General features: G+C 56.6%; 1 protein-coding gene across 1 annotated transcript; it reads left to right on the top strand.

The window, feature by feature from the left end:
* Nucleotides 1-7,169: 7,169 nt before the first annotated feature.
* Nucleotides 7,170-17,937, top strand: ADAR (adenosine deaminase RNA specific). Its single transcript, XM_080361246.1, has 15 exons — nucleotides 7,170-7,194; nucleotides 8,692-10,068; nucleotides 10,855-11,041; nucleotides 11,121-11,269; nucleotides 11,612-11,753; nucleotides 11,875-12,092; nucleotides 12,427-12,583; nucleotides 12,963-13,134; nucleotides 13,607-13,700; nucleotides 14,909-15,037; nucleotides 15,108-15,241; nucleotides 16,084-16,266; nucleotides 16,862-16,974; nucleotides 17,243-17,370; nucleotides 17,506-17,937. Exons 2-15 carry the CDS (start codon nucleotides 8,762-8,764, stop codon nucleotides 17,744-17,746), a joined length of 3,354 nt encoding a protein of 1,117 aa, XP_080217372.1. The 5' UTR covers nucleotides 7,170-7,194; nucleotides 8,692-8,761; the 3' UTR covers nucleotides 17,747-17,937.
* The last annotated feature ends 428 nt before the right edge of the window (nucleotides 17,938-18,365 follow it).

Below are 18,365 nucleotides of genomic sequence, written 5' to 3'. Positions count from 1 at the left end.
CAGCTTCTCTAAGAGATCTCGAGGTGACGGAAAGGGGTTTTGCAAGGAAAAGCTGCTCGTGGGATTAAGTCATTTTTGGTGGGACGAGCCACCGTGGGGTGGGTGCTCCGTGCGCCCCGTTCTGCTCCTTTTTCCACCCAAAGTGTTCTTCCCCCCGCCCCAATGTGCCGCGGGACCCCCCAGCGGGAGCCGCTCGCCCGTCTCCGTGGCCAGGACCCGGCCCTGGGCTTCCATCCCTGGTCCTGGTGGGGGCCGGGGGGCCCGTCCCGTCCCCGCGGCGTTGCCATAAATCCGAGCTGTACCCAGAAACAGGCGCGTTTTAAACTATGGCTTTAACCTGTTCACTGTAAAAAGTGCCTTGGACTTTAATCTGAAGAGGTCAGTATCTATAAATATTTACCTGTGCGGGTGTGTAAGTATGCAGCTCTGGATGTGTAGTTACACACACAAATATATGATATATACGGACATCTAGAAGTGGTTCTGAGCCCTCTGTTCCTCACGGGAAGCGGTTTGGTGCCTTTCGGGGTGCGGCTGGGTGGTTTGGGGGGCGCTTCGGAAACCACGCGGACTCGTTGCTGCTTGTTGGGAGTCCGATTGAAACTACAAAGCCAAGGTAAACACCTAATGTTACATATTACACTTAAGAGGCTCTGTAGTTTGGTTTATATTGGCTATAAATTAGTCTGATATGCTATAAAAGCAGAAATACATAAACACCGGATAATGCTCTGAACGAAGTAGCACGTTTGCCTTTATAGATTAAGTGCGATGTAAGAATTAATCTGAGTAATATTTTTCAAAACTAGACTTTTTTCACATTTTTAAGGTATTTGTATGTCAAAGATGTTCATTCTGGGGACATATAAATAATTGAGGGAATGAATCCTAATGAAAACTGATGTTATAATGCTTAAATTCCTAAAGAGCATTTTGACATCTCAGCAAGACAATGCGTGTACATTTAGTTGATGATTGAGGCCGAACAACTAATTAAGTTTCTAATTCAGTTTAATATCCACGAATTAATATTTTGAATGTATTTTTTTCGCATTCTTATAAAATTAAAAACCTCTTTTTATTCTGCTGAGGGCATTTGAAACAAACCATGGGGAGCTGGAGCAAGGCTGCGCCGCCGGCTTTGGAAACGGCCCCAAAATTCACCCGCCTGCCCCAAAATTCATCCGGCTGCTGGAATGTGATAAATTGATAAATCAGGCTTCTTCTTAATATATATATATTTAGTTAATACCTGTAAATCCTAAAAATACCTCCAGTGGCCCAGGGGATTCTTTGAGAGGTGATTAAAACCCTCGAGCTTAATTTCTAGTTTGAGTGGCTTAGCGCGGCAGAGCTGGGTTCCCGACGCTGCCCACGGAGACCAGGCCAAATGGGTTTAATCTCTACATGCCGGGTGAAATCTGGTTTTATTAATGGCTCGGGGTTAATGCTGCTCCAAGGAGAAAGGGAATGGTGTCCGTAACGCGGGTCTCCACCTTTCTGTGGGTGTTTGCCCTTTGTTTTTGCAGCCCGAAGAGGGAGGACGCTGCGGGTGGCACCGCCGGTTACCCTGCTGCCACGCGGAAGAAAAAAGGGGTGAAAAACCCAAAAGAACCTATTGTTTTGCTCAATAGCTCCTTAAAGACAGAGGGGTTTTTATACTTGCGCAAGGGAGGGGAAAACCGCAAGCAAATGGCTCCGCAGGGCAGGGGGTTGAGTGGGCACCTGCGGCTCTTTCCATCTCGGGTGGGTTTTGGCGTTGTTTTCTTTCCAAGGTAAAATAGGCTGCGCATTCATGGCCCCAGCCGTGGGTTTCCAGGCACCGCCGGGGTTGTTCGTTATTGTTAATTATGCATGTGGGGGTGTGAGGTGTCCAGGTGTCCTTTGGTGTCTTGGCACCACAAAAACCAGCTCACAACCCTTCTGGGGGGCCGTGACGGTGGCACTTGTGAGCTGTCACCATGCCCGGTGGTCACACACAGGGCTGGGGTTGTACACAAAGGTTTCCAGGGTGTATTTTAGCTCCTGAGCTTCCTTTTCAGGCTTCGGAGGCGCCGGCAGTTCCCACAGAGGATGCATCTGCATGGAGACACCGGGGTTTAACAGCATTGTGTCCCTTGGCAGGGTTATGGGGTGGAAGACGCTGTTCCTGCTCCCCGGGGGCTGCCGGCACGGTGAGGAGGGGTTCTCAGCGGGACCGGCTGTCAAATGCGACGGTAAATGGCGTTTTCCTACCTAAGTGGGTATTTCTGGGTTTCCTGCTGGGATGCAGCTGCGGTGCCGGAGCGACAGCGAGCGGCGCGGGCCAAGGAGTTAAAACCATAAAGTGGCGTTTTTCAGAAGCACGGGAGATGAAATATAAGAATATGACTGTGAATATCAGCACCGGTGTGGCCGGCGGGACCAGGGCAGCGACCGTCCCTGTGCGCTGGGGAGAACAAACCGCAAGTCCTCGGGCAGTTTTGGGCCATCACCTCAGGGCTCAAAATGGCGCCAGAATCACCTCAGGGCTCAAAATGGCGCCAGAATCACCTCAGGGCTCAAAATGACGCCAGAATCACCTCAGGGCTCAAAATGACACCAGAATCACCTCAGGGCTCATTATGGCACCAGAATCATCTCAGGGCTCAAAATGGCGCCGCCAAAATCATCTCAGGGCTCAAAATGGCGGCACCAGAATCACCTCAGCACACAAAATGGTGGCACCAGGATCACCTCAGCACTCAAAATGACGCCAGAATCACCTCAGGGCTCAAAATGGCGACACTAAAATCACCTCAGGGCTCAACATGGCACCAAAATCACCGCAGGGCTCAAAAGGGCGGCACCAGAATCACCTCAGGGCTCAAAATGGCGGCACCAGGGGCCATTAGTGGCAGCGCTGGGTTGACGGTTGGACTCGATCTTGAGGGGCTTTCCCAACCAAACTGATTCTACGTGGCCGGGTGCTGCAATGGGTGATTTTTGGGGCTGTCAGCAAAGTCACCACCGAACCCAACGCAGCCCCTGGTTCCAAACCCCCGCGAGGGCTCAAATGGCCTTTCAAGAGGCAGAAAGTGGAGATATAAACATCGCCACAAATGAAGTTGAGCTCTTTTCCACTTCAAAAATACCTGTTTTGGGGTAAAAATGGGCGAGCCAAGGGAGGTCAAGCACAGAACCCCCGGGGGAGTCTTGGTGATGGGCACCAAAATGGATGATTCTCCTTTTCCTGCTCTCACTGATTGGAATAAAGTCATAGGAGGTGGCGATGGCCCCGGTTACCAAAGAGTCACCATCACCCCACACCAAGAGGACACCGCTCGCTCCAAAGGCGGCACCGACCGCTTGTTGAGCGCAACAGGTTTTGTACTAATTAAAGAGGAATCAATTAGGCTGCGAGATATTCAGCCACCTGGTGCTTCTGCCTATTTTTTCCCCTCCTCCTTCTCTTTTTTCCTTAATGCTGCTGCCTCCAGGGAAGACATGAAAGAAGCCAGCAACGTTCCAGTTTCTTGCTTTCTTTTAGATTAAAAATATAATAATAATAAAAAATGCTGGTGGTAGGGAAATCTGTGCAAGGCCAAGCAATTAAAGTGCTGTTTGTGTCCTCCCGTGCCATCCATCACCCTCCTGCCTCCCCAGCCGTGCGTGGTTTGGGCTGCCTAGCGAATAAAATGATAACCCGCAGTGAATAAAGGGGAAAATAAAGCGAATGAGGTGTAATAAGATCCCGTGGGAGGTATAGAGGCACCAGAATCACCTCAGGGCTCAACATGGCGCCAAAATCACCTCAGGGCTCAACATGGCGCCAGAATCACCTCAGGGCTCAAAATGGCGGCACCAGAATCACCTCAGGGCTCAAAATGGTGGCGCCAGAATCACCTCAGGGCTCAACATGGCGCCAAAATCACCTCGGGGCTCAAAATGGCGGCACCAGAATCACCTCAGGGCTCAAAATGGCAGCACCAGAATCACCGCTGCACACAAAATGGCAGCAGTCCTACGTGCATGGAAGCCCCTCAGAGACGGGGCGGCGATGGTTCATTTGAGCCTCTCCGTGCTCAAACGCACATAAATCAAGAGGAGAGGGGAACAGCGGCCGCTCGCCCCGGGGTTCGCAAGTGCTGACGTTGAGGAAAATGTGGGGGTTCAACAGCGAACCCCGCGGCCATGGGGTAAAACCAGACACGACGTGGCGGGGAGAGCTCTGCCCAGGCGCTTTCGGCCCTCGGGCAGCTGCTTTTCCCACCGCGAAATCCTCTTGGTTTGGCTGAGCGCGGGATAAAGCCCTCGGGCAGATGAATCAGATTTAATGTTAAATATGAAAGGGAACAGCAAAGGGCAAAAAGGGGAGCCCGGGCTTGGACGGCGATGTAAAGGGCACGGCGGAGAGTATTAATGCCGCGTTGAGTGACACAGAAGCTCCTTGAGTTCTGGCATTAGGGAGGATTAATTAATTTAACTGATTCACTCTCCGGGAACCGGAGCAGCGACACCCCCGTCAGCTCCAGGTCTGTCCGGGGTCCCCGTCTGCCACCCCACGGCGACGCTTTGGCCACCGCCCAAGAGACGGCAGCTCCATAGGGGACAAGCACGGAGGAGAAATGCCGGTGGCTCAACCCCACGGCAACGGCAGCACCACGGGGATCCCGCGGACTTGCCGTGATGGCCGTAAGACCGCGACGGAGCCCGTCGTGCACCCGGGAGCTGCAGGAGGACGTTGCGCTCACGCGGCTGCCTCCTCCTGCTCATTTTCAATGATCTTTTTAATTCTCGCCGCAGCTGCCGCGGGAGTCACTGCGCCGGCTCCTTGGCAGCTGTGCCGGCACCACCTGCTTCATCCCAGCTCGGAGCCAAGCACCGGGGCACTTGGGGGATGCACCGGCACCCCAGAGGTGCCAGGAGAGGTGGCAGAGACCCGTGAGCAACGCCCGTTGCCGCCGTACCAAACCGTTGGGAACCCGCCTTAAAAACCCTCATGCAATTCCCCGGTGAGCTCTGCCGCTTTCTCCACCAGGAACCCATGGGGAGGGGGCAAAATGGGTGAAAAAAGTCATTTTCTGGCAAGTGGCGCTTTGTTGTGGCACCCAGAGCCAAGCCCCGGGCTGGGGATGCGGCGGCGTCTCCCGCGCGTTACCTGCGCCCTATGATAAGCGTTTATTGCAAGGAAATAAAGCACTTTTTCCCCTCCGAGGGGTAGTAATGGAGATTTGCCACGCTGGGTTTATGTGGAGGAAAAGACATCGGGGAGGACGTGGGAACCGTCCCGGCGCAATCCCTCGCTCCGCAGACGAGCCCGGAGCTTCGGCACGACGGCCAAAACCTCATGGCGGCTTTTTTGTCGGCGCTGGCCCCCGGGGCCGCGGCGAACAGGCACCGGCACGGCTCGTAATAACGTTAATAACACCCCAGCGCTCGCAGGGCTGCTGCAATTAAAGCAATAAAACGCAGCCGGTTGGTGTGGGAGAGCAACAAAATGTCTCCTTTTGCAACGGGGCTTTTATTCCTCCGGCAGGAAGCGGCTGCCTGGGCGAGCGCAGAAGGGATATTTCAGAGCGTCTAACGAAGCAGTTTCCAAATGAAACTCTGCGGAACAATGGCCTTCGAGCACAAAGTCGGGCGGGGGAGCTGTGCGACAATTTATTTCCTCTCGTTTCATTTCATAAGATGAGGCTTAATGGGTGGGGGAAGCCAAACAAAGCCAGACACCTGAGGCAGCTCCGGCTGGAGGTTTAGCAGATGCTGCCATCGCGCGGGGAGGCCCTTGCGGAGCCCCGGGGGGGTTTTGGGGTGTCCCCGGGGGTGCAGAAGGAGCCCCCACACCCCAGGATGCCGGTAGCGGGCGCTTAAAGGATCCCACACCAAAACCTGCGGGGATAACGCCGGTAGCGGGGCCTAAACCGGCTCTCAGGTGGCGGCTCCTTATAACGGCACAAACAGAGCCGGTTTTACACGGCCGCGATGCCGAGAGGCCTCTGGAGCTTCGTTAACGGTTCCTATGGCAACAGGTTGGGAGTCTGCCCGGTTTTCCATAAAGAAGGAGGACGGAGGATGGATTTATATCGATTTGTCGCACCGAGGGTGTTGCGAGAGGATCTATCACCCCGCAGCACCGGCTATAGGTGGTTCCCGCTCCGCCGTGGCGGCAGCCACGGTGAATCACGCTCGCCGAGGATGGGTTGAAGCTTTAGATTAACTAAAAAGATTAAAGAAAAATAGATGGAGGGGTTGGTTGTTGTGTTCTGCCGGTGGTTTTTGAACTGGCGCGATTTGGAGGGTGTTTTGGCCCCGGGGAATGTGAGGACCCATGCGGAGCAGCGGGAATGTGGCCGGAGGGGAAGTTCTGGAGTTAAAAAATGTGTTAAAATAGGAGTTAGGGGTTGTATGGGAAATGGAGGAAGGGGGAGCCCCACGGGGGAGAGGGGGGCACCAAAATCACCTCAAAACACAACATGGCAGCCCCGGGGGCACCTGAATCACCTCAGGGCTCAACATGGCGCCAAAATCACCTCAGCACTCAACATGGTGGCCCCGGGGGTGGCAGGGTCACCTCATGACAAGAAAGAGCTTGAGGAGCTGGAGTGAGGTCAGAGGAGGGAACGGAGCTGGGGAAGGAGGTTTAGGTTGGAAATTTGGGGTGATTTCTCCCCAAAGGGCTGTGGGTGTTGGAACAGGCTGCCCAGGGCAGTGCTGGAGTCGCCATCCCTGGAGGGGTTGAACACACAGAGATGAGGTTTTCAGGGACACATGTGGGTTAACGGTTGGACTCCATGATCTCGAGGGGCTTTTCCACCCAAAATGATGCTCTGTCCCCCACACCCCGGGGATCCCCCGGGGCAGCGCAAGGCGCATGCGCGGGAAATGGCATGGGGGGGCACGCACATGCGCGCACATGCGCACCGCGGCTCCCAGCAACCGCTCCCGTTGGCGGCGGGCGGTGCCCTGGGCTACACCGGCAGTGGCTGCTGCCTCCCAGCCGGGGGAAGGGGAGGGTTAGGCGGCCCCTGGGAACCCAGCGAGCTGGGTTCGGGTGAGCCGGGCCCACGCTTGGCCCAGCCGCGGCGGCACAGCCACGCGTTGCCCTGCCTAAGCATGGCCGCCGCGCCTTGCCCTGAAGGAAGATGGCCGCCGCGCGGCTCGTGTGAGCTGTGCGCAGGCGGGAACGGCATTGCGTCATCACTGTGCGCCGGCCGCGGCGGCAGCGGCGGAGCGGTAAGGGGGCGCGGGGGGGGCGGGGATGGCCCCGGTTTAGGCCTCGCTTTATGTCTTGCTTTATGTCTCGCTTTAGGCGTCGCTTTCCCGCTCTCAGCCTGAGCCCCGCCGGGCCTTCAGTAGCCCCGCGGGTGGTTCCGGGCATCCCGGGGGAGCGGAGCCGCCTCCCCGGCCCGCGGGTGTCGTGCGGGTGGGGGCCGGGGGGCACTGAGCCGCGATCCGGTCTCCGGGCCTGACCCTGGTCCTGTCGGGCCGGGGGTCGGCGGGGCGCGTTGTGCCCTCCCGAACGTGTAGAATCAAGTGTTTTCCCCGCTGCCGGTTTTTCGCCGGAGTCCCGGTTATGGGGGTCTCGGTCCCCGCGGCCCCTCCCGCCCGTTGCCCGCGGGGCCCGGGAAACGCCCCCGGTCCGGCCCCTGGTGCCGTGTCCCCGTGTCCCCGTGTCCCCTCCCCCTGCGCCGCAGCGGGAACCGAAACTGAACCCGCAGCCATTTCTCCAGGCTGCTGCGTTCCCCGGTTTCTTTTCCCTTTTATTTCCTCACAAAACAAGGCGATTTCCTGTATGGATGAGACGGACGTAAGAGCATTTTAACCTTTGTTAAACCTTCCTGCCCGCCGCGATTTTTGTCCTCAAAAATCGCTTTTCAGGCAAGTTCCTTGAGTAGGAGATTGATGAAACAAGCGGCGGTGCCGGCAACGGGTGCACATGGGGGCTTTTATTTAACTTATTGAACGAAACAGAGGTTTCCGTCGGTCTCGGGTGCGTTTGGAGGTCGGGAGGTTTATACAGGTGAGACGCGCATCGGAAAAACTGTATGAAGATCGGGGCCGTAACGAGGTCACGATCAGGTATCGGTTGCACTTTTATCCCCTGGTTTCACACCCAGCTGCTGCCAAACAACCAGAATATACCCCACGCCGGGTCACTTATGCTTAAAAAACATATGAAAAGCTTCGGTTTGTGTCCTGTATCCATTAGGGGGTGGCACAGCTGTTTGTGCTACAGCTAAAATTCAGGCTAAAGCCCCCAAACCCCCTTTTATGCCATTACCAACCGCGCTTGTATCCGATTTCTCAGCGTGCGATCGCTTTACGTCCCCCGTGGGTCAATGCTTTATCTCCACGGTCATGTAACGCCCAGGAAGCAAAGGACATTTGGGCTTTTCGGAGTGTTTTTGGCCACGAACCTGTTGCAGCTTTGTGCTGAGATTCTTCTCTCACTCGCGTTTCGGAAGCGCCGCAAAAAGCCAAAGGGTTTAACCACAGCAGGGGGTCGATGTGATTAAAGCTTCTCCTCGTTATTTACCCCCCTGTGGCTCCTGGTTGACTCCTCAACACACCCACTTTGCTATTTGTGTTTCCATTCATAATTTAGACTCGGTAGAGAGCAGCGAAGGTTGAGGAGGTGACGATGCTCGAGGGATCACTCGTAAAACTACGTCTCCAAGATTATAAAGCTGCGTAAGTAGGTTCTGAATTGTTGTTTTTTGCCCCGTTTAGGACGGCGCGGAGCAGAGGGAGCCCCGGCGCACCAGCCGCCCCGTTCCCCCCGGCGTCCCCGCCGTGCGCTATGAGCAGAGGCGCCGGGCGCGGCAGAGGCTCGTGGCTCACCCGCCCGCGACGGCCCCGTCCCGGCGCCACCCGAAGCTTTTCCAACCGGCCCCCGGCCCCGCGAGCCGCTCACCGCGAAACCTGTTTACACCAGCAGCTCCTTGCCGAGCGCGACGCCGGGGTCTGGCTGCAGGAGGAGCCACACGGCGCGCAAGCTCCGCCACAGCCATGGCAACCTGGCCGCGGCGCGGCGGGGTGGAATAAGCTCTCCGGCGAGCACCCGTGGGTGGGAACTTTACCGCGTTTTTGCCACCAGGACTCGGAGAGAGACTCCGACAGCGTCAGGCTGAATTTGCAGAGGTTGTCTCTCGCTGGGCAGAACCGCGAAGAAGAAATTCTGTCGATTTTCAGGCAGCTCAGGGAGGGGGAGACGCGGACGGTTCATGATCTTGCGCGTCGGCTCCGAACTCAAAAGAAGGAGGTCAACCGCGCTCTGTATAAACTCCTGCGGGAAGGCAAGTTGCGGAGATCCGAGGAGACGCCGCCGCTGTGGAGCATCGCGGGGAGGGAGCGCAGCCCCGCTGACCGCAGAGAGGAGAGAGCGGCGAGGGGCGACGCCAACCCCGCCATGGCCGAGACGAAGGACAAGATCTGCAGCTACTTGTTCAGCGTGGAAGAGACGACGGCGCTCAACCTCGCCAAAAACATCGGCTTTTCCAGGGCTAAGGATGTCAACGCTTTCCTCAGCGCCCTGGAGAAGCTGGGGGACGTCCACAAGCAGAACACGAACCCCCCGCGCTGGGCCCTGACGGACAGAAAACGCGAGCGGATGCAGATGAAGCTGAAGGCCAGCGCGGTGACGCAGACGCCGAATCCGCCCGAATCGGTTCCCCCGTGTCCCCAGGTGGCCGTAGCGTCGCCGGTCGCCACCACGTCGCAAGATGGAAGCGTAGAGAACGGACAGCGGGTTTCGGGACAGACGGACCAGAGCGACGGCAGCGACGTGGAAGCGGCTCTGCCCGAGGACGTTAAACCCCAATTCTCCAGTTTGAATCATTACGATAACGCCGAAAATGGCCAGTGGGCCACGGATGATATCCCGGATAACCTCAATGCCATCAACAAGGCGGAATTCATTGGGAATTCCCAGTCTTCCCCCAGTTACACCACCCAGTTTGAAACCGCCTTCCCGTCTTTGCCCGTGGAAAAACTGCTGGCGTGTCAGGAGAAGAACCCGGTGAGCGGCCTCACCGAATATTCCCAATACACGTCCCAGCATTGCGAGTTCACCATGCTGGAGCAGAGCGGGCCCTCTCACGAGCCGCGGTAAGAACCTTTCCGAGCTTTTTAGCTTAAAACCATCTGAATTATTAGCTACACTCGCTCCATTTTGTCCTGGGGGGGCCTGCTCATTAACGTTTGCTTCGTTTCAGAAGGATTAGGCAGGTTGATTACTTGTGGCGGCTTAAAACGAACAAAGAAATCACACAGAACCAAAACAAGACTAAAATTTAAGCCCTGTTTTGGTAACCAAGCTGGGACTGATCTCTTCGGCTCAGTCCTATCTGATTTAATCACTTTGCTTTTGATTCGATTGTATGGGGGGGGGATTGGTGTGTCTAAGCTGCTTCTCAGCTCTTTCTTGCTACGAGGTGATCCTGCGACCCCTCTGGCTGCCCTGAGGTGATCTTGGGGCCCCTCATGCCACCATTTTGTGTTTTGAGGTGATTTTGTGCCCCCAGCACCACTATTTTGAGCCATGAGGTGATCCCACCACCCCTTGGGCCACATTTTGCGCCCTGAGGTGATTCTAGCGCCGCCATTTTGCGCCCTGAGGTGACTCTGGCGCCGCCATTTTGCACCCTGAGGTGATGGCCCCAAAACTGCCCCCAGGATTCAAAATTTGGCCTCCCCAGCGCCGAATTAAACTCACCTCATTCCTTCAGAACAAAACCCGCTCCCGTGCCACGAACAGCTCTGGAAACGCCATGAAACGGTGCCCAAACACAGAGCTGTCGATGGTGTTTTTCTCCTCTGGGTTTGCTCCTCACTGGAACCCCAAGCGCGGCCTCACCTGTTCTAATCCCACCCTTTTGCTGTTCTCTTTGCAAGATTTAAGTTCCAGGCGGTGATCGGCGGGCGCCGTTTCCCTCCCGCCGAAGCCGGGAGCAAGAAACTGGCCAAACAGGAGGCAGCGGCCAACGCCATGAAGGTGCTGATGAGCGAGGCGGAGAACGGGCGACACGGCGCCATGAAGTGCGAAGAGCCCTTTCCCTCCGACAGCTCCACGGCGGAACTGGTGAGTCTCGTTTCCTTCGCTCGCGAGGCCGATCAAACCACGTTCAATCTGCAAAATGATGTTTTCCGTCTTCCCGCAGGCGGAACCGGAGGCGCCGGCCGCACCGGCTCATCTCAACCTGCCCTCCGGCAAACACCCCATCAGCGTCTTAATGGAGTACGGCCAAAAATCGGGGAGCACCGTTGAATTCAAGCTGCTCTCTCAGGAGGGGCCCCCTCACGATCCCAGGTACGTCGTTTCATTGGCAGCTTTGGGTAAGACATGGATCTTTTATTTAATAACCTTTTATCCCCTCATTCCTGGACATGTCGCTGACCTGCCTGAGTATTCTTAGCCAAGAACAAGACCCAAACTGGTGTTTTTTCTCACAGAAATACGCTGTTTTATCTCCCAGACCAGGAACAGGTTCCGGTCCTACCCGTAGTGCCCTCTGGGAATATTTCAGGCCATCCCGGTAGATCTAAATTGGAGATAAAGCAGAAGGATTGAACTTGAATGGGGAGAAGGGGATAATAAGCAGATGGAGACGCTTACCCTTAACACTTTTCATGTGCTATAATGTCCTGTCAGGTTCAGCTACTGTGTGAAAATGGGTGACCAAATTTTCCCTGCTGTGGTAGGAAACAGCAAGAAAGGAGCAAAGCAAATGGCAGCAGAAGTTGCCTTGAAGATTCTTTCCGGAGAATCTGCACCCCATGTCTTGCCCGAACAGGTACAAAGAGCTTCTTTGGAACACCCCAGTGCTTTGGGTTGTGTTCCCCCGCTGCTTTATTTCATATTCCGCTGGATTTTACGCCAAAAAGCTCACTTTCTCCGTTCTACCTCCGCTCCAGCCCGTCGCAAAGCCCCACGGCGACCAGCCCGCGTGCGGCTCCGCACCGTGGAGCGTCCCTCCTGATGAGCCCAAGGCGGCGAAGGCCAAGGGCGTCGGGGAGCTCATCAAATACCTGAACGTCAACCCCGTCAGCGGGCTGCTGGAGTACGCCCGCTCCAACGGCTTCGCTGCCGAGTTCAAACTCATCGACCAGTCGGGACCCCCCCATGACCCCAAGTGAGTACCTGCCGTCCCCCCGGGAGGGAATCCTCGTGCCTCCTCGTGCCTCCTCGTGCCTCCTCGTGCCTCCTCCTGCCTCCTCGTGCCTCCTCGTGCCTCCTCCTGCCTCCTCCTGCCTCCTCCTGCCTCCTCCTGCCTCCTCCTGCCTCCTCCTGCCTCCTCCTGCCTCCTCCTGCCTCCTCCTGCCTCCTCCTGCCTCCTCCTGCCTCCTCCTGCCTCCTCCTGCCTCCTCCTGCCTCCTCCTGCCTCCTCCTGCCTCCTCCTGCCTCCTCCTGCCTCCAAAATCCATAGATTTTCTTGCTTTCCCAGCCTCACGCCACTGTCTTCACAGGTTTGTCTACCAGGCGAAGGTCGGAGGCCGTTGGTTCCCGGCCGTAACCGCGCACAACAAGAAACAGGCCAAGCAGGAGGCGGCCGACGCGGCGCTCCGAGTCCTCATCGGGGAGACGGAGAAGATGGAGCGCATGGAAGGGACAAACATCACCGAGGTAAACCCTCTTCCTCCAAAACTGCGGCTTCTTTCGGAGCCCGGTTTGTCCTGTGGCTCCGACGGTGGGACGGTGACTCCAGCACTGCCCCGGCAGCCTGTTCCAATGCCCCACAGCCCTTTGGGGCAGAAATCACCCCAAATTTCCAACTCAACCTCACTTGGTGCCACTTGAGGCCGTTTCCCCATGTCCCTCAGCCGCTCCATCACACTTGTGCTCCGACAACGTGAACTCAAAGCGCCATACTCCCCAAAATTGCACCGCCTCGAGCTCCCGTTTTGCATTGCCGCCTTCCCGCCTCGCTGTGCTTCACGTCAGCTGCTTCTCGAGCCGTGTTGCTCCGTGTCCTGCGTTAATCCCGTTGCGTGTCCGTTTGCAGCTCCCGGTGAGCGGCAGCACCCTGCACGACCAGCTGGCCATGCTGAGCCACCAGCGCTTCAACGCCCTCACCGCTCGCATCCAGCACAGCCTGCTCGGGAGGAAGATCCTGGCCGCCATCATCATGCGCAGAGGCGACAAGGGCCTGGGAGTGGTGGTCAGCATCGGCACGGGTACGGTCGGCTCCTTCCCCTCTCCATTCCCCGATAACCCACCCCGGGGACTGTTTTGTGCCGCGGGCATCTTTGGAGAGGGCACAAAACATTCCCGGGGCTCACACGGTGTCACGAGTGATCTGTTTGGAGCGAAGGGACAAAGCAAACGCGCCCTTGGCCACATCACTTGTAAACTTTGCATCAGAATGTGGGTTCCTTGTGTTGTAAGCACGAGATTCCCCAATTTCTCTTGACCTTCACTCCCTCCCCAGTTAACCGACACTTAGGAAGCAACACTGCCCCGAAACCTGTGACATTTGACATCTCTACTGTCCCTAAAGTACCGTGTGCTCTTTGTCCCTTTATTTTCCGAGCTGCTTAGATCACACTCAAGGTTTATTAGCGCTTCTAATAAAGAAGCAAAACTCCAAGCCAGACGATGCCCTCCCTCTTCCTGCGCCTTGACGTTGCTGCTTTTTACCTATTCCAGGTAACCGTTGCGTGAAAGGCGAAGAGCTGAGCTTGAAGGGGGAGACGGTGAACGACTGTCACGCCGAAATCATTGCTCGACGGGGTTTTATGAGGTGAGACGAGCGGAAAGCTGAACGGGAGGGACCTGCCGGCCCGCTCCATGCGCTCTGATCCGCCGCCGCCGCTGTTTACCCGCGTGGTGGTAAATAGAGGGAAGTTCTTTCCGATAAGAACGGGCCGCGCCTCATTTAGTACCCAGCTGGAGATTTGCCAAGAGCCTTTGGGGCCGTATCTGATGGGCTTAAAATAAAGACTCCAGTGGTGGCCGCTCGTGTCCAGGCTGAGACACCAGGGAATGCGCAGCCGGATCCCTCCGTGGCCTTTCTGCCTGTGGAAGGTCTCAGGAAAACACGCCGAATGTGTTTGCGTCGATAATTCGTCGGTTGGAAAGAGTTATCCCGGCTAAACCGCACGATTGTTCTTTTCTCTTTATAAACATGCGGTTTTTAAACGCTAAAAAGGGGGTGTTAATGTCTGAACGGCGACGGCAGCCGCTTTCTTAAAGCGTTTTCGTGCTGCCGCGTTCCTCAGCGCTGGAAGGTGCGGAGCGCAGGTCCCCAGCGAGCTGGGCAGCCGTCAAATCATATAATAGAATCATTTGGGTTGGAAAAGCCCCTCAAGATCGTCGAGTCCATACGTTAACCCATCCGTGTCGCTGAGAACCTCATCTGGGTGTGTTTAACCCCTCCAGGATGGCGACTCCAGCACCGCCCTGGGCAGCCTGTTCCAACACCCACAGCCCTTTGGGGAGAAATCACCCCAAATTTCCACCCTCCCCCTCCCCTGGCGCAACCTGCGGCCGTTTCTTTTGTGCTTTTCGCCGCTCTCAGCTGTTTGTTGTCCCAGCGGTGCCTCCTGTGCGGCTCTTGCAGATCAATCCCAACGCAGCCCCTGCTCGAGGAATCTCAGCGAAGCTGCAGTTTTTCTTTAGTCCTTGACGCTATTTTGGACACCTCGGGGGTTCTTTTTCTCCCCGTCATCGTAAAGAGATCGTGGGGTTGCGCTAATAACACCGCTCGCCTCTGCCCGCCCGCGGGGCTCTTGGCTCTTTGCTGCTGACTAAAGGCGCTGGGTCGACAACCTTCAAGGAGGAAACCGACCCCCCTGTTCCAACCTCCTTTTGGGCAGTTCAGGTCTCCCCTCAGCTCCCGTTCTCCAGCTGAACCCCCCAAACCCCCCAACCCATCAAATTTATCCCCTTCTTTGCTGTGAATTCCCCACCCCGGAGCCAAGCGGCTCTTTGACGTGGTGTTGTTTTCAGGTTTCTCTACAGCGAGCTGCTCAAGTACAACCCGGCTGACCCCTCCTCGACCGAACGGAGCATTTTGGAGCCGGCAGAAGGCAACAGGCTCAGAATCAAGAGCGGCGTCACCTTCCACCTCTACATCAGGTTGGTTTGGGGATGCCGGAGCCGCTGTCCTGCCGCGGCCGCTTCGGCGCTGAGCCGCTTTGCTTTGCAGCACGGCGCCGTGCGGGGACGGGGCGCTGTTCGACAAGTCCTGCAGCGACCAGGCCGGCGCGGCCGGGCAGACGCAGCACCAGCCGCTCTTCGAGAATGCCAAGCAGGGCAAACTGCGCACCAAGGTGGAGAACGGTGAGTCCGCGGCTCCGATTCACCTCTCTCGGCCTTTCTGGAGCTTCCTCTGAGGTGGCGTTGGGGAAGTTGACACATTTAGGAACCGTTTCAGGAGCCTTTAACCTCGCTTTGGTTTTGAGAGCTCAACTGGTGCCACAATGGGAACGTCATAACAATTTTCAGTCGTGGCAACCAGGCTGCAATTCTGGAACGTTTGGATACCCTAAAACGTTCCTTTTCACAGCACAATCCAGCACCGCACAGATTCGAACCGCACGTTACTCCTCACACCCCGTAAAGGTGTTTTAGACCCTTGTAGTGTTGCCGTGAACCAAATGTTGCCCTAAAGAAAAAGGGAAGAGCAAAAATAACCGCAAAGTGCTGGGAAATATTTAATGTTGAAACTTGTTTTCACGAGATGTGCCGTGTTCAGATACGAAGCCTCTTGTCACCAACTGCAGCCGCTTTAGAATGAACCGGTTCGTTAAAATAAGTATTGAGGCCTCATATTTCTTCTGAGACTTTGTTTTATTTTCAGGGAGTACTGTTTAATTGCATTGAGGTTTAATTGCATTGAGGTCCTTCTGTTGGACTGGCAAGAGCGCGGTTGACGTTTCCTGCAAAGTTTTGATGTCCCTGACCCCGTTTCATGCCAAAAATGACTTGTTGGTCATCAGCACCGCGTTGTGCGATATTAAATATTCCCCGGAGCTGGTGACAAGCCAACTCTGGTGCTCCATGCATAGAAAACGGCTTCTTGCGCTGGGGTTCGGGTTTATTAAATCACCAGATTTAATAAATCTGGTGGGGTTTGGATGTATTGAATCTCCTTAGAGAACTGGTTTGATTTCCTCGCGCAGGGGAAGGCACCATCCCCGTGGAGTCGAGCGACATCGTGCCCACGTGGGACGGGATCCAGCGCGGCGAGCGGCTCCGCACCATGTCCTGCAGCGACAAGATCTTGCGCTGGAACGTGCTGGGCTTGCAGGGAGCGCTGCTCTCGCACTTCGTCGAGCCGGTTTACCTCAGCTCCGTCACGCTCGGTACGGCGCCCGCGGTCGCACAACGAGTCGCCTCCCTTCCCAAAATGATGGAGAAGCTCCGTCTTGGGGCTGCGGGTGTGACCAAGCGGTTTGGAAGCAAAAAAGGGAGGGTTGTGGCTTTGCTGAGTGGGTTTTTCTCCGAGGTTTTTGGTTTGTGAGCTGAGAAGGTGAGACAGATTGTTTGTGTCTTGGGTGGGAAAGGCTGCGGTGTGTAAAGCTGCGGCTCACGTGTCTCAGGTGTATGTGCAGAACCGTCGAATCGCTGGGGTTGGAAAAGAACTTTAACATCGTGGAGTCTGAGCATTAACCCCCCCTGGCCCTGAGAACCTCGACTGTGTGTTTCACCCCCCCCAGGGATGGTGACTCCAGCGCTGCCCTGGGCAGCCTGTTCCAATGCCCACAGCCCTTTGGGGAGAAATCACCCCAAATTTCCACCCTCACCCTCCCCTGGCACAACTTGAGGCTGTTTCCCCGGTCCCTCAGCCGCTCCTATCACAGCCGATCCATGCGATTCTGGAATTTGGGCGAAGCGCTGGGATTCTCCATGTTTCACCCGCTGTCCGTGTGTCCTGACGCCTCCTCTCTGTGTCCCCAGGTTACCTGTACAGCCAGGGCCATTTGACCCGCGCCATCTGCTGCCGCGTGGCGAGAGACGGCGCCGCGCTGCAGGGAAACCTCCGCGCTCCCTATCGCGTCAACCACCCCGAGGTACCGGCATTTCCATCCCCTCTTCCGCCTCCGCCCTCACGTTTGGCGCCTCCTCCGCGCCGCCATCCCTGGCAGGAGCTCCCCGGCTGTTTTGGTGGGGTTGACACCCACAAATCGGCCCCTTTTGTGTCATCCCGCGGCGTCCGCTTTGGGAAACAGAATCCAAGGTCCCCCCAGCGCGTTCCCGCTCAGCGAGAACTTTGTGTTTGCTGCTCTTGGCGCTTCAGGGTGGAAAATCCTCCCTTAAAACGTCCTTGTTGTCCCGCAGGTGGGACGGGTGAGCGTGTACGACTCGGCGCGGCAGACGGGCAAGACCAAGGAGTCATCGGTGAATTGGTGCCTCGCCGACGGCGGCGACGTCGAGGTCCTGGACGGCACGAAAGGGAAAATCGAGGGGTAAGAAGAGCTCGTCCTGACGCTGCTTTTCTCTTGTGGCGGCGGTGAAACCGCTCGCAGCGCCGCGGCTTCTCGGCGTTTCACGGCTCTTTCTTTGCTCTTGTACCCTCCGTCACTCCCGTTTTCCCTCCTCAGGCCGAAACTGGAGGTTTCTCGCGTCTCCAAGAGGAAAATGTTCACCCTGTTCCGCCAATTATGCGCCAAAACCGAGCGGCGCGACCTGCAGCAGCTCTCGGTGTACTCGGAGGCCAAGGAAGCGGCGGCGCCGTACCGGGAAGCCAAGCGGCGCTTCTTCGGCGCGCTGGAGACCATGGGCTACGGCAGCTGGATCCGCAAACCCCGCGAGGAGGAGAACTTCTCGTTCCTGGACGCGTGACGAGCCGCCCGCGCCTTTGGGAGCCGCTTCCCCTCCTCGCACTGATCTCCTGCCCTTGCTCTGTTTAAAACATGCATGGAAACCCTTCTCTTCTTCATTTGAAGCCGGGCGGGCTCGGTCCCCGTTTACCGGGACGAATCTGGCGCAACATTCCACGTTTGATCAAAAATAGACAGATTTCTGGTTTATGACGCCGTGGGTGTTAATTCCTGCGCTCCCCGCTCCCCCCGGGGCCTCGGGGGGGAGATTTAGGGGTGACAAACGGAACGTTGAACGTGGGGAAGAGCAGCCCCGCGTTTCTCTGCCCGCCCCGAGCGCCGGGATTAATTAATTTAATTAATTTCCAGCCTTGCGTGCGTCGCGGCACCGAGGATTAACGGTATTTATAGCAAACTCCGGTTCTCCCCGATGCGGCCGATTCCTGCCGGCGCGCTTGATTAATTCCTATTTGGTCCCCTTTTCCTCGCCCGGCCGCGGGTCGGCGGGGCTGCCGGTGTCACCACGGCGGGGACCGGCCCGCCGGCCAAACCGTGGTGTCCTGCCCGCCCCGTGGAGCCAGTTCCACTCCGGTTCCACTCCGGTTCCACTCCGGTTCCCTCCCTTGGCACTCCGGATTTTC

Source organism: Nesoenas mayeri (genome assembly GCF_963082525.1).
Source record: "Nesoenas mayeri genome assembly, chromosome: 30".
In the NCBI taxonomy this organism is placed as follows: domain Eukaryota; kingdom Metazoa; phylum Chordata; class Aves; order Columbiformes; family Columbidae; genus Nesoenas; species Nesoenas mayeri.
The sequence above is the reverse complement of the archived record's forward strand: the minus strand, read 5'-3'. Positions and strand labels throughout refer to the sequence as shown.